The 22595-nt window shown below is 41.9% G+C and overlaps 1 protein-coding gene, 1 long non-coding RNA gene and 1 pseudogene across 3 annotated transcripts in view; all 3 read right to left on the reverse strand.

Annotated features, from left to right (window-relative positions):
* Positions 1-220: 220 nt before the first annotated feature.
* Positions 221-8707, reverse strand: LOC125438871. Its single transcript, XR_007245434.1, has 2 exons — positions 7796-8707; positions 221-948 (listed from the first exon to the last, which is right to left on the reverse strand). It is a non-coding gene; the product is annotated as an uncharacterized LOC125438871 (long non-coding RNA).
* Positions 8708-15389: 6682 nt separating this feature from the next.
* LOC125438870 lies at positions 15390-16464 on the reverse strand (annotated as a pseudogene).
* A 54-nt stretch (positions 16465-16518) lies between these two features.
* LOC125438869 (microtubule cross-linking factor 1-like) overlaps positions 16519-22595 on the reverse strand; it is an 86493-nt gene continuing 80416 nt past the window's right edge. The window contains exons 12-14 of one of the 2 annotated variants that reach the window (XM_048507503.1): positions 21824-22111; positions 20501-20532; positions 16519-16860 (exon numbers count right to left, since the gene is read on the reverse strand). In XM_048507503.1, coding sequence (XP_048363460.1) covers positions 16554-16860; positions 20501-20532; positions 21824-22111 — 627 coding nt within the window. In that variant the 3' untranslated portion in view covers positions 16519-16553. Of the gene's footprint in view, positions 16861-20500; positions 20533-21814; positions 22112-22595 lie in introns of both variants that reach the window. The other variant, XM_048507502.1, reaches the window with a different exon arrangement.

Below are 22595 nucleotides of genomic sequence, written 5' to 3' on the forward strand. Positions count from 1 at the left end.
CTTCTTCCTAAACATTTCTTATTCCCTGTATTCCCCTTTTGTTTATTTAAGACAATCCTAGGCTGATTCCGCACGGGCCAAAAACAGTGGTGTGAAAACAGTGTGAAAACAGTATAAACTCTTTTACAGCGTTTTAAACCCTTTTACACCATTTTCACACCGTTTTCACACTGCTGTTTTTGGCCCATGCGGAATCAGCCCTAGTCAACTAATTCAATGGCTTTCTTCACTAATTAAAATTTACTGCTTCAGACATGCTAAAGCACCTTTATGATTTTTTTCTTTTTTACAAAATGGCAATTGACAGAATAAAATTAATTTCAAGATTCTAATTTTATATCAGAAATTAACCTAACAGCCAGCCAACAAAACGCAAACCTTAACAGTGCAAATATAACAGAAGGCAGTCAGTAGTCAGAGAGCAAGAGAGAGAACACATTCAATTTCCTTTGAAACATAATGTATACTTTATTTAAAATGTTACCTTTATCTGTATATCTTTTAGACCTTTTCATTAATATATTGTGTGTAGAAAAGATGGAGGCAAAAATAGTTTTCTGAGCTATGATAAAAATAAGTTATTACAGGCACGTTTTCATTCTAGAACCATCTCTCTGTTCCACAGGATGTACTTTAACCAAGTGCATTCTAGCACATTCTTTGACCTTTAATAATTGAACTCTCCTCGCTGACAGAGACTGGTCATGGTAATGGTGCTATTATGCAAAAAACAATGAATTATTCTATGATAATTCATGCAGACTTGCATCACTTGTTTGGGTCTTCCAATGGCAGTTCCTTGCTTTCATATTCTTCCCCAGTTAACTGAGATTGAGAGGCAGTAGGGGAATGTGAGGCCCATCGGGAAGGTGGGCGCCGATTCGCTGGTCTCTCTGGCCGGGAGAAGCAGGATTCTAAGGGTGGAGCTAGTGCGGAACACGGTAGTTCCTTTATAGTGAAAAATAGAAAGGAATGAATGACATTACTAATTCATATATTGCTCATACATGATCTATAACTAAAACCAAAGCTAATCAATATTGGTCATTAGGATCAATAAAACTTAGAAAACTAATTCATAAAGACAGTTTTAAGAGTCTGGATTTATTTTGTCTGTAATTGTAATTAATGGCAAAAACATGGAAAAATGAGTAGAAAGCGTTTAAATGAACAGAGGTATATGATAAACATTCACATTAAAATTTGGTAATGATTATGCGGAAAGGATTGAACAAGACAGAAAGCTAGCTAGACTAACCAGTGGACTGTTGTCAGTTCACTAGAAAGTACAATTTGGGGGACTGTCCATACTCTTCAATCAAACTCACTAGTTACAAAAGGTGTTTTTTCAGATTAAGGTTATGTTTACTCTGGGAACCACTCCAGGAGAACAGTGGCCTTTAAAAGCTCTTACAGGCAGAAGGGTACATGGTTTGGAAGAATATTTAATTCCCCACGACACCCCTTGCTGCATTCAAATTGCCATCACCCTGCAATTTTGTAAGGATTTGGCACTCAGATCTGCCCTCATCATATTTAATTTGGGTTCAAGTATCTGCAGCTTAATCCAGCAGAAACCCACATTTTATTGTCCTACTTGAATATATTCATGTTTATTATTTAGCAGTTTTGATGGTGACATGGCTAAAATACGTGAGCCAGCATAACACTGTGATATGACATGCCATCATAATATCTACATAAATTATCAAGAAGCTCTTGTTAAGCAATATAAATGAACTGTCTTTCAAGTTTATGTCTTTCAATTTCATAGTCCAGTCTAAATCAACAGAATTGAAGGTTTAGACTAGAGTAAGTCTGCATAGGCTCAGACCGTTAGAAAGATTGCTTTCACTGTCTGGAAGCTACTTTCGGTTTGCAAGCAGCTGCTGCCAGGTCCAGCCTTAAGACATTTTTGAAAAATGATAAATCCAAATAATTCACCCCCCCCCCACCCTTGGCACTGCTGAGCTCTTCATGAGGCTCATGTTTTTATCAAAGCATATAAGAACAGTAGGAAAGTGGCACCACATTTCGACTGTACCGCCTGATGAGGATTGCTTTGGTTTGTTCCATGGCAAAGCTACAATGCAATTATCAAGTCAAGCTGTACAGCAGCCCCTCTGTCTTGGCTACTACTGTAATACTCAGTCCTGAGTTGTCTGAACTGAAAAGTGCTGCAAGTTGAAAACAGAATATCCCTCATTTTACTGAAGAGGAAGAAGAAAATCTGAAAGCTGGAAAAGCAGAACTTAATGAAACTGCACTGCAGTTGCTTCTTGTACCAGTAGAATAAGTAACGCTGATTACATTTGCGGCAGGCAGCCTTTCAAGTGTGATGTTTCACACTGGAACCTTTATTTATATTTCATGACTGTTAACAACTGGAAGCAATGGTTGACTTTTAAAGAATTGATAACTTTGCTCACAGTTGTGTTGAGATGATTAAGTACAGAGATGTTAAGCTGCCGCAGCAAAGATCATAAACCTCTTAGCCTTTAACTGTATGCATTTAAAAAATCTGAGTGCAGAAGGTCTAAAGTTGTCAATGTCAACACACAGAAGAGTAATGTGCAATTTATACAGGTGAGAAAGCAATATGCAAGCTATGGTAAAATGTATGCTGGCAGTAAATAAAGAGTTTATATACCATGAAGGAAAAGTTATAGAATAAGAACAAAAAAACAAGTAAACAAACAAAAATTCCAAATGTACTGAAGTATTTCATGCCACATGCATCAAAGAATGTCAGACTAGAGATATTATTGAGCATTACAAAGTAACATGAAGCAGACAGTAAGCTAGCATTGAAATATCTTAGGCCTGTTCTGAACATGAAGCAGAATGGAGTATAGGAAGCATAATGAACTGTAGGAATGGAGAACCATTCCTAACATTATTAATGTTAACTTAAACATTTCTTGCAGGTTAAAATTAGCACATCACAGAAAACAATTCTACAATGTGCTTATGGTAATTTTCTACTTACCGTAAATAAAATTATTAAAGGGAACTTTGAACTATGTAATCTCAAAACTTGCAGTTCAGAAAAAGAGTTTGGATTTATATTCCTGCCAGAGGTTAAGAGCTCGTGTATCTAATCTGGAGGAACTGGGTTTGATTCCCACCTCTGCCGCCTGAGCTGTGGAGGCTTATCTGGGGAAATTCAGATTAGCCTATACACTCCCACACACAACAGCCGGGTGACCTTGGGCTAGTCACAGATTCTCAGAGCTCTCTCAGCCCCACCTACCTCACAGGGTGTTTGTTGTGAGGGGGGAAGGGCAAGGAGATTGTAAGCCCCTTTGAGTCTCCTGCAGGAGACTCAAACTCTTCTTCTTCTTCTTCTTCTTCTTCTTCTTCTTCTTCTTCTTCTTCTTCTTCTTCTTCTTCTTCTTCTTCTTCTGCTGCTGCTTCTGCTGCTGCTGCTGCTGCTGCTGCTGCTGCTGCTGCTGCTGCTGCTGCTGCTGCTGCTGCTGCTGCTGCTGCTGTAAGGAGACTCAAGGCAGCTTACAACCTCCTTTACTTTCCTCTCCCCTCAGCTACCTTGTGAGGTAGGTGGGACGGAGAGAGTTCTGAATGAACTGTAACTAGCTCAAAGCCACCCAGCAGGAATGCAGGAATGGGGAAACAAATCCAGTTCACCAGATAAGAGTCTGTCATTCATGTGGAGGAGTGGGGAATCAAACCCGATTCTCCAGACTGGAGTCCACCTGATCTAAATCACTACACCATGCTGATTTTAAAGTGGTGCAGTCCACTTCCAGCCACACCAGTCCACTATACGTCTGGCAGGATACAAATTTGAACTTGGGTCTCCCAGATCCTAGTCTTAAACTCTAACCACTATTATCAACACTGGCTCATGATGAGATGAGAGTGTACATACACAGAAGATGAAGGGCCTGGAATGAATAGAAACGGGTTGCTCTTTAATGGTTCCATCCAAAAGGTAGTCAAACCCGTTGCTGCAAAAGGCTGTGCCAGCGAATTTACCCTCCCTGAGGCACTTGGCCCAGTGGAGGGGAGAATCTGCCAGTGGTGGCCACTGGGGCCCTCCATGGTGGTGGGATGTGGCACTAAACACTAAGCCAGTGTTTTGTGCTCCGATTGCTGGTGTAGCAGGGGAAGTCCAGGGGTATGGCTTAGGAAGGAGTCAGTACTAGTCAGCTTTCACCTGGCCATTACCCCTGTTAGGATGGCGGTCAGGGCTTGGGCTGTAAGTCCATTAAACCCAATGGGGCATTTCTGGCATTGGGGAGACTTTTTTGTGTTTTTAGCCTCCTCACATTGCCGGAAAGCCACCCTGGGGTTGGTGGGCCAGCATGGGCGCAGCTGTATCCAAACGCTTGGCTTTTTGGATGGGGCTGCCTGTCTTTCATCAGGGACCACAAACATGGTTAGAGAGAGGAAATGGTCAGCAAAACACACTGTGGGGATAAGGATGCCTGAAATGAAGTAGAAATACTTTATCATGCTGAGGAGGTCAGATTCTAACAAAAGGTAATTTTGTAATTAAGCAATCCAGACAAAATGTCATCCTACAATATAAACCAGGAGTACTATCAATCCATAGGAGCATTCAAGATTAAAAAATAATCATGAGTGCCGGACTCATTTGTTATGAGGCCTGGATATGACATAAATGTGACTTGGCTAGGCACTGGGAGACCTTGGCTGGCCCCAGAACTGCACTGGGATAATGGCTAAACTGGCTCACCAGGCCAGATTGTGAGCGACAGGGGATTGCCTTAGGTGGCTCACGGGCCCGATAAGCCCCTCAAGAGGCTGGATCTGGCCCCCAACCACATATCTGACATTCCCGTTATAGACTGCTTATATTGGAAGCCTATCACTCAACACTGAATAGGAATAAATCACTTCTTTTAGAGAGGATAATGTAGTTTATTAACCATTATTGAAAGGACAAGATTTGCTAAAATTCCTATTAGATAGGAATATCCTCTAAAATATACTTTCGCTGCTGTAAAGAAGGATTGAGTGAGATTATGATTTTCCAGATAATTGTATATACAGTTTGCATTTCATAGAATGGAAATAAATCTTACAGGCAAATTTATTTTTTTTCAATCACTTTTCTCCTGTTTCATTCAGCCCTTTATATATTGTCAGCCAGCTTCAACAAAAAACAGAACATTTTTAGTGCAGTCCACTTATACTGTATATGGCTATACCTTTCATCAGTGGATGTTTGGTACGTTTTTGCCATACATGGGAATGTTTAAGTCTGATGCTTACATAGTGAATAACTCTTGCAGCAAACAAGATTAATTTGCTCCAGTGCACCCAGTTTAAGAGAACTGTACTGCTCAGCACTAAGCAGCAAGCAAGCAATTCCTACTCTAGAATGACAATAAGTCCATAGATAAGTATTTTTTCACCAAAGATTGGTTCACATTAGGTAACACAGGTTTGCTGTCTCTTGTGTGTGCTTGTGAACACAGGGAGATACACAGAGCATGACACAAATAGCTGTGGCCCTTGGATACAGGTAGCACAAAATAAATACTGAGTGACAATGATTTATATGACATAGGAAACATTATGTTTAAAAGAGAACAAAAAACTCACTAAAATTTTCATTCCAATTTTATTTTGGGAAAATATATTCCTATTGTATTTGGGAGGGGGAACCCCCCACCAAAATCTCCATTCCTATTATATGGAATCATCATAGATAGTGCTATATTTAAAATATCTTTGTTTCTTAGACAAAACAATGTAAAGCCTTCCCATTTCAACATTTGCATCCATTTCTTTCAATTCAAGCTTAGACAAAACAATGTAAAGCCTTCCCATTTCAACATTTGAATCCATTTCTTTCAATTCAAGCAACTTACAGCCCAATCCAGAGTGGGGAGTCGGACCCATCTCTAGAGACAGAGCAGCCCTATTCTAGCGTAGGTGCCCACCCTGCCGCACAAGGGGTAAATGCACTGGCAGAGGAGCAACTTACCTGGGTGGCTGGGTGCTGTGCAGCTCCGTGGTGCCCGACCTAGAAACCACCGCTTGTTCCTAGGCCTGCTGGTGCAAAAAGCTATGCCGGCATGGCCAGGGGCCTTCTGGGGGAACGAGCTGACCTTAGTCAGCCTCCCTGACCAACTGGCCCCAGATGTGCCAGCAAAGCTGGCATCAGAGATAAACCATGTTTTTTGTGACATATCTCTATTATCCCCTATGAGGAATTCCAGTCAGGTTTTTCTGTTTTTTTTTTAATTTTGTTGTTGTTGAAAGAACATGGGGCAGAGCTGGCCTTACCTGCCCACTCTAGATTGGGCTGTTAGTTTTATAGAGCCCTGAGCAGTGGAGCCTAAATTCTTAGGATGCATACGGAGTTTGCCAGATGTATTGTCAAAGGCTTTCACAGCCAGATTCAACTGGTTCTGCTGGGTTTTCCGGGTTACACAGTGTGTAACAGACTTCCCTCTATGATGCACCTCTGAAGATGCCAGCCACAGATGCAGGCGAAATGTTAGGAACAAGATCCACCAGACCACGGTCACACAGCCTGGAAAACCCACCAGAACCAGAGTTTGCCAGAGTTTTTGTTCTTTTCTGGAAGGGAGACATGAGCCTTTCTTCCCTTGCCTTTCCCATGTTTTATGACCTATTTAGAATAAAAGGGAGTGAACTTTCTTCTGCGGTGCTCCACAGCTCACATTTTGTATGTTTGTATATATGTTAGTCAAGGTTTGCTGTGTGTCTCTTGGCGAGCTCACTAAGTGCACAGGTGAAGACATTTGGATATATTAGAGCAAGTGATATGCTCATCACGTGGAGTGTTTTTTTAATTTCCCTATGTTCTCTTTTCATCTGAAATGAAAATAGTTACCATGCAATGAAAAATATTGCAACGACTATACTACAATGCAAACATTGCAATCATTTCATAAATAACATGATAATCTGAATCTAGTCTATTGAAATTGGGCAAGATGAGCTGGTTCTTGAATGTTTTCTTTCTTCTTGACTTTTGGAATTTTCTTTAACTTAATTTTATGGATTGGATTTAAACTGCTAAACGCAATCAGTGAATGCTAAGCACAATCAGTGAAAGACAGCTTTGATCCATTGATTGAGAAACTGCCAATTGCATTAGTTAATGCGGTAAATTATAAGAAAATGCAAGATGATACAAAACAAAATCGGATTAAAAGTGCACCGTAGCCATGATGGGCAGAATCCTAAATCAAGCAAATTGATTCACTGGAATCCCGTGGAATGTATTTGATTTAACATTAAATATTTTGGCTTAAACCATCTTTGAGTTACCATTAGAACCATGTTCAGTGGGAATGTTATAAGGATACAGCCCTATAGACATGGCCCTGATCTGCTTGGAATCTACTTCTATGCCATTCATAAGGAATGCTGTTGTGTCTTTAGTTTATATTTCCTCCACCAAGCAAAAGCAAACATTTCTGAAAACAAAGGTAGAAAGGACTTACAGCAGTGAGGCAGGCAGGGTTAGGGTCCCCAGGGGGCAGTTAGTAAGACAGTTTGGTTCTGGACACAGACAGAGGAAAAAAAAGAGAGGAAGTAGATTGGAAAGAATATTTAAAGCATAGATTTGTAGTTAGCACTGAAGAATTCTTCAGATTTCACAACTATCATTAAGTGTCACAGCCTTTACTGGCCAGGCTAAGAAAAAAAGGCAGTAAACTGTTAACATCAAAGTCAAGAAAGTAAATGGGGAACCTCCTCTTCTCCACACTGTCCGGTTTGGGACCATGACATTAAAGAATGTATCTGGTGGATTAGTATGTTTACCAACCTATTCCAACTTATCTCAGAATCACTGGTTTCTTCCATTTATTTTTAAAAGGTCACGGATGGTTCACGTTGCTAGAAATGTACAAGAACGCTCTGAAAGGCTGATTGTGTCTTGTGGATATGAACCCACTCTTCTGCCTTTTAAAACCTGATTTAGGAAGGGCAGCAAAACAAAGCAGAGAAAGCATTGTAATGTTATCTTTTATTCCCCTTCCACCTGTTTATCAGCAGTGTACACAATATGCCATTGGGAACATAATCTGAGGAATATGAGGACTAACACAGCAATTAGCCTTCCTGGAAGATAATGTAGACTTCTGAATCTTCTCCAGCAGCACTCCCCTTTACCATGTGCAAAGAACTGGCCAACCCAGGGAATAGAAATTTCATAATGCTTTTGTGGGAGCAGTAAAATAAAGCTTATTATTTCAGTTACGGCACAATCTTGGGGGGAGGAGATGCTATGGAAGCAGTGATATTGCCAATGGCACTTGCACTGGTGTACGGGCTATAAGTGCAGGCGCTGGGGCACTTATGCTGGCACTGCAGAGTGGTGCAGGAATGCGATGGAGGGGCACCGGTGCAGACATTCCCCTCCCTTGCAGTCATCAGTGAGACCCAGGAGATCTGGAGGTGGAAACAAAGGGTGCATATGTCTATTTCAATTTTCCCTACCTGAATAAAGTTTAGTTGTAGGTGGCAACAATTTGTGGGCCTCTCAGTATGGGTGGGCGGTGCCCAAGGGGTGGTGGAGTTGCAGATAGATCACTAGAAAACCAGCACCAACAGTCAGCACGGTGGCCTGACCACTGTAGCCATCACCCCCTTCCCCTGCTTTATGACAGTAGTCATAAAGGAGTCTGGTCATTCCTGGAGGCAACGACAGAGATTTGCTACTCCCCAGAGCCCTGGAGCATTGGGATAGAGGCAGGGACCTGGATGGACAGGCACATGAGGAGGGGGCGGGGAAGGGGCGAGTCAGGGGAAGCATGGCAACAAGATGATTTGCCACAGCACCAGTCCCCAGAAGGGGAACCTGAACACATCGAGCAGAGGGAATCTGCAGAGGATGCCGATCACTAGGTAGCCTACCTCATCTGACAAAGTCTGGGAAATCATCCAGGGGCTACCACTCCTGCCAAGGCTGCCCAACCCCCTCTGAGCAGCTGTGGCAGTCATTTACATGTTGGGGGGTGCATTCCTCGATGGGCCATGGTGGGGGAATGGCATTGGTGGTGCCATGAGAGTCTGTCTCCGTCGGACTGTGGGAGGACCAAAGGCAAGAGGCTTCAGGGGGTGAGCATGGGCAGCCATACCTTCAGATGTCATTGCTGATGGAATCAGGCCAACTCTAGATGGACAGTAGTCATAAAGGAGTCTGGTCATTCCTGACCTTGGGTGTGGGGACTCCTAGGCCACGGAGGCTAGGGGCTTGCATGGTTGATGGGGAAGAGGTGCCCCTCGCAAGCTCTGGGTTCTCTCTGGCAACTCTGGCCAACCCAGCAAGTGGTTCCCTTGTTGGCAACTAGGGCTTCTGTTTAATGTCAGATGCCACATGGAGCTCAGATGGCACTGGCGTTGGGGAGCCAATCCTGGAGGGCAGGGGGACAAGCATGGTCAAGGCTCCAGGGATGGCTGCCATTCCCAAATATCACTAGGTATGGGCTCTCAGGATGGAGGGGAAAGGGGCACTGGCAGTAAATAGCCATTGTAACACTGGGCCATCAGGTGGCAACATCATGTCCATTGGGGCTGGTAGTGCAAAGTTGCCTATTGCAGGAACTCCTAACCTCTCAGGTGCACTCATGGAAATTTGAAGGGCAGTGGCACCCATAGAAAGATGGGGTGACTGCTTTGTCTGGGCACCCTGTGAGGTTCTGGCCACCAAACAGCAGGATGTTGGGATGGAGCCACAGTATTGGAAGAGGAATGCCTTTATCCATGGGGGAACTGGACAATTCCATCCACACCCATTTTGGGGCAGAAATGTAGTGAAATAAAAGAATAAATCATTCTTTAAAGTTGCATTTTACAAACATGAATTTAGCTACTGCCCCAGGACAGATTAAAACTAATTATGAAACAGTTCCTGCTTTATATGCATTTGTGTATACATGCTGCCCAAACAGATGAATTCACTCAAACATTCTACACTGTAGCAAGATTAATAGAAGATACCTTACTATCACTCAAATATTCTACACTGTAGCAAGAATAATAGAAGATACCTTACTATCTTGAAGAAAATTTGAAGAAAACAATAGGAAGAAGCACAAATGAAAAAAGCAATAAGCTAATAACTGGTATTCCATGCGGATATTCCAAATCAGTAATACATCATGTCAGGAGTATAAAAACAAATCTAGGAAAAGGTAAGAACCACCATGAGCACTGTAAAAGTAGCAGTACTGACATGATGCTTCACTTTGCATAGCATGCTATTTTAGGTGAAGCCCAGCCTCCCAAGTTAAGCAAAGGTAACTGAATGGAAGCCACAACATATTAATTTCCTAATCTTATTTGTTGTGATCTATACCCCTTCTCACCACTGTTACACTGTGAATATCTTATTAAATTGTTGGTTATGCAGAATTCAATCAACTTGAAGTCAAACTTTACGAAATTCTCCAACCAGGTACACATTGGTGGAATATGCAGAATACTAAGAAGTCCATGAATGTAACCCGTATGTCTGGACAACTGTCTCTGAAAGCCAAATATGTGAAAAAATATGGCTGAGAGACGTTTACCCAAGGTCATCCAGGGCCATTCTGTATAGCCACATGAACTGAAACAATCCACTTAATGTATTTCACGGATCATTGCACCAGCGTCTTCTTCTGTGGCAGGAAGGGGGATTCTGATGAGGAAGAAACTGAGGTCCTGGAACAATGGCCCTTTCCGCACAGCCAGCTTGCATAGTTTATGCCGATGCGCCCCCCTGGGACCGTTCACACGGATGGCCCCGCTGGGCGCACTGCCTGTGGCGCAGCCTTTGCACAAGCTGCACCGCTCCCAAACGTTGCTTACTTCCCATGTCCTTCCTTCGGATTGTGGAGGCCAGGGGACACGCCCCCCCTGGCCGGAGCGATGACCCTGGAGTCAGAGGCCAGGAGGCGTGTCTCCTGGCCTGCACAACATGACAGAAGGAGACCGGAGGTAAGCAACGTTTGCGGGGGCCGGGAGAGAAATGTCAGCGGTGCCTGTGCGAAGGGTCCCCACCAAAACAGTGTTTTACTGGCCTGACATCGTTGCTTTTGGCCTGTGCGGAAGCATTGAAGCAATTTAAGGAGCTCTTTCTGGACACAGAGCTCTGTGTATCTGGACAGGACAGCTATCTCACCTTAGATGATCTCCCTGTATCCCTCTTCTGACTGCTAGTTTACTTTGACCTCAGCCAAGAGCGGGACAATGTGAACCTGCTGCCATCTTAAGAACTGTATCCTAAGAACTACCAAATTAGAACTGATTCCCAACTCCCTCCCCAATTTGAGATACTTTTGACTCAATGTTCACTAAATATTTTTACTGCCACTTCCAAATTGTGACAGTATGAATGTTAACTAATTCTCACTTTGTATGTGAGATGTTTAAAATGTGATTTTTTTTAAAAAAGAATACTCTACTGATTTTAAATTGCGATTATAATGAAGACAATTTAAAGCAATTATTATCACTTGGTTCGAGAACAAGAACATGAGCAATGTAGAATGCAAATATTATATTACTCCTTTAAATGAAACAAGTTACCATGCTCTCCAGAGGGGTAATGTCTGAACTGGAATGTGACTCCAGATGCAAACCTATTCCCATCAGCAAGACCATATTTGAAAAGAAAACCTTTTAACTAAGGCCCAGTTTTATATGTGACACTGTGCTATTGACTCTCATGCAGGAAAAATGTAGGAAAGTATATTGCCATGTGTGAACATAACGTATCTTTTGCTGCTGTGGTTTTAAATATATTCAGTCACAACACAATCCCTGCCCACTTTTCACACATGATGGTGCACATGTTTTTTCAGGAAAAAATATAAATATCTTGTAAATATCAAGGACGAAAACAACAACAATAGATTAGACTGCCATTGAAGGTAGCAGAAATTTCAAATAGGTACTAGCAAAATTGTGTTCTAGACTGCATGAGGTACAATGCATCTTTCCTGGAACTTGCCCATCTCCTAAGAGCAAGTTCTACAATTTCTATAAAAAGTGAATTTGGTGATAATAGCTCTAGGAAATGATATGAAATAAACCTGCTCTCTGCATATTCGGCAGTGATATCTAAACTCCTGTTTCTTGTTAGCCTGTCACAAAAAAATGGATCATTTGTACCTTAGAGCCTGTTTATTTTTTACAGTCCATTTAAATTTATTCAGCAGAATATATCATCTCTACTTAAGAACATAAGAACAAGCCAGCTGGATCAGACCAGAGTCCATCTAGTCCAGCTCTCTGCTACTCGCAGTGGCCCACCAGGTGCCTTTGGGAGTTCACATGTAGGATGTGAAAGCAATGGCCTTCTGCGGCTGTTGCTCCCGAGCACCTGGACTGTTAAGGCATTTGCAATCTCAGATCAAAGAGGATCAAGATTGGTAGCCATAGATCGACTTCTCCTCCATAAATCTGTCCAAGCCCCTTTTAAAGCTATCCAGGTTAGTGGCCATCACCACCTCCTGTGGCAGCATATTCCAAACCCCAATCACACGTTGCGTGAAGAAGTGTTTCCTTTTATTAGTTCTAATTCTTCCCCCCAGCATTTTCAATGAATGCCCCCTGGTTCTAGTATTGTGAGAAAGAGAGAAAAATTTCTCTCTGTCAACATTTTCTACCCCATGCATAATTTTATAGACTTCAATCATATCCCCCCTCAGACGTCTCCTCTCCAAACTAAAGAGTCCCAAACGCTGCAGCCTTTCCTCATAAGGAAGGTGCTCCAGTCCCTCAATCATCCTCGTTGCCCTTCTCTGCACTTTTTCTATCTCTTCAATATCCTTTTTGAAGGATGTGGCGACCGTGAACTTTGAACACCAGTACTTCCAAGTCGCGGTCGCACCACGGCTTTATATAAGGAGCATGACAATCTTTGCAAAGGTTTATTCCATCAGATTCCTTTCCATAATTATCCCCAGCGCATAGAGTTTGCCTTTTTTCACAGCTGCACCATACATTGAGTTGACATTCCCATGGAACTATCAACTAAGACGCTTTAAATCCCTTTCCTGGTCCGATGACTGATAGCACTGGACCCCTGTAGCGTGTATGTGAAGTTTGGATTTTTTGCCCTATGTGCATCCCTCTTTGCATTTTGCTACATTGAACTGCATTTGCCATTTCTTAGCAGCCCACTCACCCCTACATTTATCAAGGTCCGCTTGGAGCTCCTCGCTAATCCTTTGTGGTTCTCAACACCCTACATAATTTGACGTATCATCTGCAAATCCTGGCTACCACGCTTACTCCACCCCTACTTCCTGTAGTCTCGTTTACCCCTTGAATAGGTTAAAGAGCACTGGTCCCAATGCGGATCTTGGGGGATACCACTCCGCCACATCTCCAGCCAATGTGGGAATTTCCCATTTACACCTCCACTCTCTTTGGCTTCCTGTTATAACCAGTTATTAATCGCATAGGAGGACTTCCTCTTCCTCCTTCATTGCTGAGTTTCTTTTCTCAATAGTCTCTGGTGAGGAACTTTGTCATAAAGCCTTTTGGAAATCCGAAGTAGACGTAATGTCCACTGGTTCCCCTTATCCATATGCCTGTTTACATCCTCAAAGAACTCTAGTAAGTTTGTAAGACAGGATTTGTTTTCTGCAAAAGTTTCATGCTGACCTCCTTTCTCAGCAGGTCTTGCTTTTCTACATGTTTTATAATTTTATCTTTAATGACCAGATTCTACTAATTTACCAGGAACAGAATGTCAACTGACTGGCTGCGTAATTTCCTCGGTCCCCCCCTAGATCCCTTTCTTAAAGATTGGTGTGACATTGGCCATCTTCCGAAGAATCCTTCAGGGATGGAGCCGCAGAATTTCAAGGATACGCTTGCATATTAAAGTGAAAGAACATCAGCAATTTCATCGCTTGAGCTCTTTAAGAACTCTTGAGTGTGAATGCAATCTGGGCCAGGGGATTTGCAGCATTTAGTTTATCAATGGCTGCCAGAACTTGCTTCCCTTGTGTACCACTAATCTTTGTTATGTTCCTTGGATTCGGCCTCCTAAGAAGCTTGGTTCAGGTGCAGGAATTTTCCTCACCTCCTCTTGGGTGAAGACAGATGCAAAGAATTCATTCAGCTTTTCTGCAATCTCCCTGTCATCTTTTAGCACACCCTTTGTTCCTTTGTCATCTAATGGGCCTACCGCTTCCCTTGCTGGCTTCCTGCTTTTGATGTACTTGAAAAACTGTTTGTTGCTGGTTTTGATGTTCACAGCCATGCGTTCCTCATAATCCTTTTTTGCCTCCCTTACAGCTAACTTGCTTCTCTTTTCTCTTTTCTAACTTGCTTCTCTTTTCTCTTTTGCCACCATTTGTGTTCTTATGCTGACATTTGTGTACTTATGCTGACAATGTTACATGGAAGCAGCATGAATAACTTGCTTCCTTAATCCATGCTACTAAGTCTCATTGGAAGAGGGGGAAATATACATCTCAACTGCAGAGAGATGAATCTTCTGTTGCTGCCTCATGAATCTGTTAGATGTGGCCCAGAAGTGAAGACAGGCAAACAGTGAATTACTCAAGCATTCTTTTCCTACGCTTCTTCATATCACCTGAAGTAATTCTTGTCCCTTACTGTGTGGAGCCAACTCAGCAACACTTCAACACAGTATAGTACTGGACTTTTAACAAATGCAAGCTGAAATTATTTTATGAAAGTTAAGGGCTTAACTATCGGTTCTGACAGCTTTCCACGAAATCACACTCACTTAATTTAATCTAAATAGGACTTTAGCCACCTTCCTTCTTGAAAACACTCAAGGAGGGCACACTAGGATACGGGAGGAAACTCTGGATCTGAAAGTTGGTTTTTTTCTTTAAAAATCTGCATAAATGTTATAATAAAAATCTCAGCCTTATGGCAAGTAATTTCCTTTCAGCATATACAACATACAACATATACAACATTCAAAATATAGGCTCATTCCGCACACACAGAATAATGCACTTTCAAGCTGCTTTCAGGGCTCTTTGAAGCTGTGCGGAATGGCAAAAACAGTTGTGAAAGCAGCTTGAAAGTGCATTATTTTGCGTGTGCGGAATGAGCCACAGTTATTCTTAGATACTTTAATATCTAGTTATAGTAATTGCACTCTGGTCCAATGCGAAAGTTAACTGAATGTTTAAATATCCCCATAAAACATTGTACCAGACCTCTTCTTGCCTTTCTGTCTTGTATACAAATGTTTCCCAAACTTTCATGTTGGGGAGACTAGGAATCCGTTGTGCAAAAATTCTCCCAGAATGCACTGTCCACATCAGATACCACAACTACCTGGTTTACCTCCACTGCGATTGATACTTATTCCATGTCGCTCATCTTCATAAATAATCAACTCGTTACCTCAGTTCCTGATTCAGCTTTGTTGTTCTCTGCTATTCGTGCTGCAACTGGGGCTGTGTGAAGCTATTTTCCGCACGGGGCATGCTCCATAAGCTTTTTGTTCAGGATTCTGGCAGCATTTTCTGTAAGGGTATATCCTGGAGGAGCTGATAAGTCTTGTCTGATACTTGTTGTCTCAGCACCTTCATCCTTTTGTTGCTCTGTGGCTTGCCGTGGAGAGGACTTGGTGATCTTCGCGGAGACTTGCGCATATGTCTTACATAGATAAATTCAGCCCGAAGTTCTTCTTACCTTCATCGGCTTACGGTTTGGTGGCGCGGCAGAAACATAAATAAACCAAAGGGCTATGGTCAATGATATTGAATAAACTGGAGAGGCCATCATTGATAGTGGTATGAACTGGGCTCTCTCTCGTTGTAGTTGATCTGGCCCAGGCAGATTCACTGAACCCTTTCTGAGGTGTACCAGGTAAGGTCCGATTATTCAGCTGATCCGTCTTGCAAAAAGCTTTCTTCTGTAATTTGGGGGAGCCATATTTGGGAGAAACCTTGTACGTTCAAATTTAGCCCGCCGGACCTTTTCGGCACGCATCTGCTGGCTGCATGATGGTGATGACACAGGTGTGGAAACTCCCTTTGGTGTCAGACATCTGTGTGGACTGCTGGTGATACTACGGAAAGTTTCTGTCTGCAAACCCACACTGATTGTTTGAGTGGTTTGTGTTCCCATAGTTCTTACTCCATTCGTCTGACAGGCTGTGTCTTTGAACTGAAGATCTGCTGAATTTGAACGTATTGCATTTCTGACAGAATAAGCTACCTCCTTCATATCATCGCTCATGTTTTTGGACATTTCCAAACTGTGCAATGATGAGGCAAAACCCACAGTAGTGCAAATAGGACGCTCAATAGGATGAAGACTACTTTCCAGGAAATCATTATGATGTTTGGAGAGTTCACGGATATATTTAATCGCTTTACGAAGAAGACAACGTTTGTACATTCCCTTTAGCTTTGGCCACAGGAAACAAAAAATCTTGCTCAGGCTGGCTGCTGTACCAGCTATCGACGGTCATCAAATCTGCCGGACAACAAGACGACGAAGGGCCCTAACTTTGTTTTCTGGCGACCCAACTTGAAACCACGGTGATTGTTTGACGGTAGTGGGGCTGAATGGTATTAGCTGACGTGGTGTCATGTGCTGGTAGTGAGGTACCATGAAGAGGGCTGGAATGGATCTGGAACTGAATTATTTCCTGCCTTCCCAATCTCTGTCTGCTCTGCCCATGATTCTGCAGGCCTTTCTGCAGCACCATTATGGTTTCTGGATGTGCTGTAATCCCAGTTTTTGTTGAATTCCTCAATGTATTTCAGATCATCAGGGGATAAAGGAGGTGTCATATCTTCCTTGGTGCCAGAGGAAGGCAGAGTCTTCTCAGGAAGAAAAGGAGAAATGTCCATCAAGCGTTTGAACTCTGACATAGAGGAAACCGACATTGCCCTGAAGAAACATACACACAATATTAAACAAAATGAACGAAATGAATTTAAGTATCATTAACACAATTGCAAATTCTGCCAAATACACTGTTGTATAAGACTAGAAAACAGTTAATTACTGTTCCAATTTTAATACTGAAATTTTTAAAAGTTTAAAAGCCATTTTAAGAAGACTTTTGTTTTGGAGTGCAGATAATACTATCATTCCCATTTATAGTAAACTATTTACCAACTATTTACCAAATTTATACATTACATTTCACTTGAAGGGATTAGCAAACTTGTGGCAAAAGGATTGAGTACTGGTTAAAACAGAGCCAAATGTGACTGGAGGAAGGATTTTAAAAAGGCCTTAAAGCAGAGGTGTCGAACTCATTTGTTAAGAAGGCCAGATATGATATAAATATCACTTTTGGATTGGGCCATGTGTAACCTAAAATGCAATGCCAGGCACTGGAGATAAAAACTGTATAGAAGACATAAGCAAAGCCAATTAATTACATATTTTTTTACTTAAAATACAAACATGCTTAAAACAATAACAGGAAGATTATGCAAAATGTGTTTGTTGCATGGTGGAGGCGAATGCCCGCCACAGCAAGGTTTCTTGAACAGATTTATTTCCTCTAGTTGTGCTTTCAGTTTCCATTTTCTCCACTGCAAGAAAATTCACTTTTAATTTTAATTCTGCTTAGCTGCCAGAGTCGGACAGATTTCCAAGTGGGCACAGCTTTGCCCAGACCTCTTCCATCAGCCTGCAGACAGCCCTGCTAGTCTTACCCCGCACTTCCTCGCATTGCTCTGCCCTCCTCCCTGTTGCTGATGACCTCCCACTTCTTGTGCTGCATATTATTTCTATTGCCTGTGCCCTCTTTGCTCCTTCATATCTTTAGATCTTTATTAAAAAAATTAAATAACCATATCGATAGATCAATAAATTGATACTAATACTAAAAAAGTAAAAATAATAAGACTAGCTGATCAGTCCAAACACTTGATTTGATCAACAAACTGGGATGCATCCAGCCTTATAGTTTTATACACAAGAAATTAGTGATTCCAGACCACACTGGGAAAAGCCCATTGGTCTTGATTCTTGGTTTACAGCACACTGGGAGATGGATGATCATGAATCTGGGAAGTTTAGCAAATGGCAGTTCACATTGTCCTTTTGTGGTTTTACAAACATCAAACTGCCACTGCTCCCTCCAACCCCCCCCCCCCACTTCCGGCCATAAAAGACAATCAGTGTTCGGGCAAAGTGTGCAGATGCTGTATTCAAGACTTTTGTTTAATAGTTTGCTTTTTGATATCGATTTTTGGATAGATTGATATATCAATCTATTGATAAGATTAAAATTAAATTATTAAAGATTAAAGATTAAAATTAAATTATTAAAGATTAAGGATAAAAATTAAATTACATTAAAAACTAAAGCACTCATGTGCGACAGAAAACCCACAAACATTGCCCCCTCCCTGCAATGACAAGAAAAAAGTCAGTTAATGGGTAACACCTGCCCTGCTGCAAACAGGATGGTGAGTAATAATGCTGAACATGCCCCAAAACAAAGACTCCCTGGCTAATTTTCTTTGACGTTGTGGGAACCTCGCCTTGAGTAGTTGGCCTGATAGTATTTCCCTTAAGAATCTTTGGCCCCTTCCGCACACGCAAAATAATGCATTTTCAAACCACTTTCACAACTGTTTGCAAGTGGATTTTGCTATTTCGCACAGCTTCAAAGAGCACTGAAAGCAGTTTGAAAGTGCATTATTCTGCATGTGCGGAATGAGCCTTAGATAATTAATGCCCTTGTTCTAGACTACTGCATCAAAAACTAGAGTCACAGTCTATACTGTAGCGATTTTGAGTATGCTGTTCAGAAATCTCTTTCTCTATAAGCTGCGAATATACTTTTATTTATTAACATTCATTACAGAGAAGAACCGTTCACATACTTATGTTGCCCAAACCTAGGCCCTTTCCACACGGGCCTTTTACAGCGCTCTAGGGACGGCAAAAACGCCGTCCCTAGGGAGCTGTTCGCATGGGGGGGGGCACAGCTGCATCGAAGCCGCTGTTTCCAAACCTTGCTCCCCGGGCGAGGTTTTCTGGAAACAGCAGCTTCCAGCCGCTGACGTGCGAATGGCAGCAGCTGGAAGGCGCCATCCCCCCTTTTTCGATCGACTTACCTTCCCTGCAACCTTCCAGCGTGTTGCCGAGGCCTGGGGACATGCCCTCCCTGCCATGCAACTCTGGAGTGGTCGTGCAGGGCAGGGGGGCGTGTCCCCTGGCCTCGGCGACGCGCCAGAAGGTTGAGGGAAGGTAAGTCGATCGGGCGACGGCGAAGCGCTTCACCGTCTTCCCTGTCTTTACCAGGACTGTGCCGGCGTCGTATACGCCAACGCACCCCCCAGCGTGGCCGTGCGGAAGCGGCCCTAGATACAATTTTAGCAGCAAAAGTCTTAAACTGGGGGTAATTCAGACTCCAAAACTGGTAAGATTTGCTAATGCTAACTTCAAAAAATGTATCCCTGAGGATGGCATCACACTGCAGATAAATTATTTCCATCTGGAGCTCATTTGGAACCTCATGGACATCCAGAGAAAATGGATTATAGAAAATTCTAACATCTCTGTGTAGGTTTCTGAAGGCAGCAAAACTTTCTTGGGATTCATTTTTCAGCTCTGAATTTTTTGCAAGTACTTCTCTGTGGATATATGATCCCTGTACAGAGATTTCATGGTGGAAACTGTGCCAAATAATTTTTTGAAGGTGAAGCTTCAACTCAAAGGCACAAATGCTATCATAAAACTCTGTCACAACTTTGATTCAACCCTGCATCTTTGTGCTGAGACAGTTCAGGTGTCTTGCAATATCCACCATAAAAACAAGACCTTGAAGATATTCATTATTCAGGCAGAGCTTTTCCTTTCTTAACTCCTGTATTTCACTTTGTAGTTGACAGAAGCGTTTTAGTACAGTTAACAGCTTTTATAGCCATGTTTATCATGTCAGAGGCTGATTTTGGTTGCATAGCTACAGTTTTTCAATTTTCACTAGAGAAAAGGATGATCGGACATGATGTACCATACCATGCTGAAGTGTGATGGTTAGGTCGCTGAACTGTGGGCTCAGCCTGGCCTGGGTTGAGAGGGAGTCCATGTTGGTACATACGGACTTTAGAGATTGAACCCACAGTTCAATGCTGGATTTGTGGGATGGATAAGAGACCTCAAGGGGCCAGATCAGGACCATGGGCCATATGTTTGACACCCCTGCCTTAAAGAATATGACCCAAATATTAATTAGTTTCTATATGAGTCAGTGAGCATTTCCTAGAGTGCTCAAAGCAGCAACTGAGACACTATAGGAGATGGTAGAGGCCATGAGAAAGAAACACACACTTTCTACCCACCTGGTGATGACAGCCAATCACTGCTGCCGCCACCAGCTTTCACTCTACCACAAGGCCAGAGGGGGAACCAACAGTGGAGAAAAGAGGCATAAGAAGCTGACAAAACTATTTTGCTGGTTTATTATAGCCCAAGGTCTCTGAGCCCAATTCCAATCAGAGCTGGGTAGGAAGGCAGTTTGCTGATTAGTAGTATTTCTGCTTTGTTTTCCCTCTTCACTTACCTTTGAAGGTTTCCCTTGTGCATTTCTTCTTCCTGAAAGTAAAATTAAAAGTTAATGTTGTACTTGTATGTATTATATCTTGTGCCCAGTGGGCCATATTTTCATTTACTTTGAGTACTCCTCAACATTCTTGAAAATCCTTTGAAGAACATGTCTGTTTTCTTGTCTGCATATTTTGGTAATTAGAGGGGATTTTCCCTCACATGCTTGTGTATACATCATTCCCAACTGAATTAGATAGTATAAATTAAGTAAACCAATAAATCCCCATTGTGTTACATACCATAATTAGAGCTCTACATACTACAGAATTTTTAAATATCTGATTGTGGAAATAACGAATACAAAACACATATCTGTACATCTGCAATTATTTTCTGAGCAACCCTGTTTGATATTGGTGACTTAGAGTGCTGACATTAAAATATTCTTTTGATATATTATATCATTATAAATTTGCCAAACTCCCACAACTTGCATCAACTAAACTCATTAAACTATTGATATTAAATGTGTGGGCAGACTATTCTTTATATGAGGGACACCATACAGATTATTCACAGCACCTACGTGTTGTCATAGCAACTATATCACCCAACCATTATTCCCAGAATCAGCTACATGTTTTATTAGAAGAATTTGCTTTGAAGAAAAAAGAGTAATGGTAATCTAGCAAATTATAAACTGTGACAAAAATGTTAAAAATCTAATCTTACTAGAACAGACAGAACATTATTTTCTTCTGTATCTTCTTTCTAAAAATGGTGGGGTGGCACAAGTCAGACATCCATGCTAGGTGCAAAACATGAACATGATCTACATGCAAAAATCCAAACCATATAAGCCATGATTGTGCAGGCAGTTTCTAGAGTTTATGAGGAAACACAAATATGTTTTTAGGCCTATGCACATTACATTTTTGTGGGTGCATATCTTGTTCAAATGCTGTTCTTAATGCATTGATTCCCAGTAAGTCCCATGTGCTCCATAAGTTGGATGGGAAAATGAGATCCCACAGCTCTACTACTCATCAGGAGAAGAATGAGGAAAAATTACATATTAGGAAAAATCCCTCTCATTACCAAAATTTGAAGGGAAGACATCAAGCTTCTTCATATGGTCTTCAAAAGATTTTCAAGAATTTTAAGGTACACTATTACAGTTTATTTCAGTTCATAATACATGACAAACACAAAAATTGACTGAATTTGTCAGTGAATTACTATAAACTGAGCTTCAATGAAGCATTCCTTCACAGAACAGCAGAAAAAATAATTATAATATAATTAACAATATAAAAAATGAGGAACATACCTCACTTACACAAACTAAAAACCTTTCTTGTTCCAGTTTCTGGGACTGTGGTTCATCAGCATCATCAGGAGAATCAAGGGACAGTGTGTCTAGAAAGAGATTTTCTGTGGCAGTGCACCGGTCGCTTTCCTTCAGCTTGGACAGTGATCGATCTTCAAACTGCATGGTATCTGAATCGGAGTAGGATCTTGATCCCATTGGACGAGGCACATGATGGTTCCCTTTATTTGAAAATGAATGAAGGCTAGTTTCTTTTGAGTCACAGGGTATGTTGTCTCCTCTTTTGGAATTTACCTTCTGAAAAAATAATCATAAATAAAAACTGATACATCACATTTATTGTTGTTGTTATTATTTAGTTTTCTTATACTGCCCAATTCCCGAAGGGCTCTGAGCGGTGAACAGAGGCCAATAGACAACATATAAAATACAATATATATATATTGTATATAAAAATTTATTGGCGGTATCCAATTCCAGGCTTGGGAGGGGACTCGGCAAAAGCCAAGGATAACATAGACAGAATCAAAGGGGGAGTAACATGAGGGCGGCAAATCCACGGCCAGTCTCCCCAAAAGCCTGGTGGAACTACTCAGTCTTAAAGGCTCTGCGGAATTCCCCAAGGTCCCGCAGAGCCCTAACAGTTGGAGGAAGAGTGTTCCACAAGGCAGGGGCCAGGGCCGTAAAAGCCCTGGCCTGGGTAGAGGCTAGCCGTATCATTGAGGGGCGGGGGACTACCAGAAAATTCACCTCCGCAGAACACAGAGGCCTACTTGGGACA

Source organism: Sphaerodactylus townsendi, linkage group LG09 (assembly GCF_021028975.2).
Source record: "Sphaerodactylus townsendi isolate TG3544 linkage group LG09, MPM_Stown_v2.3, whole genome shotgun sequence".
Lineage (NCBI taxonomy): Eukaryota > Metazoa > Chordata > Lepidosauria > Squamata > Sphaerodactylidae > Sphaerodactylus > Sphaerodactylus townsendi.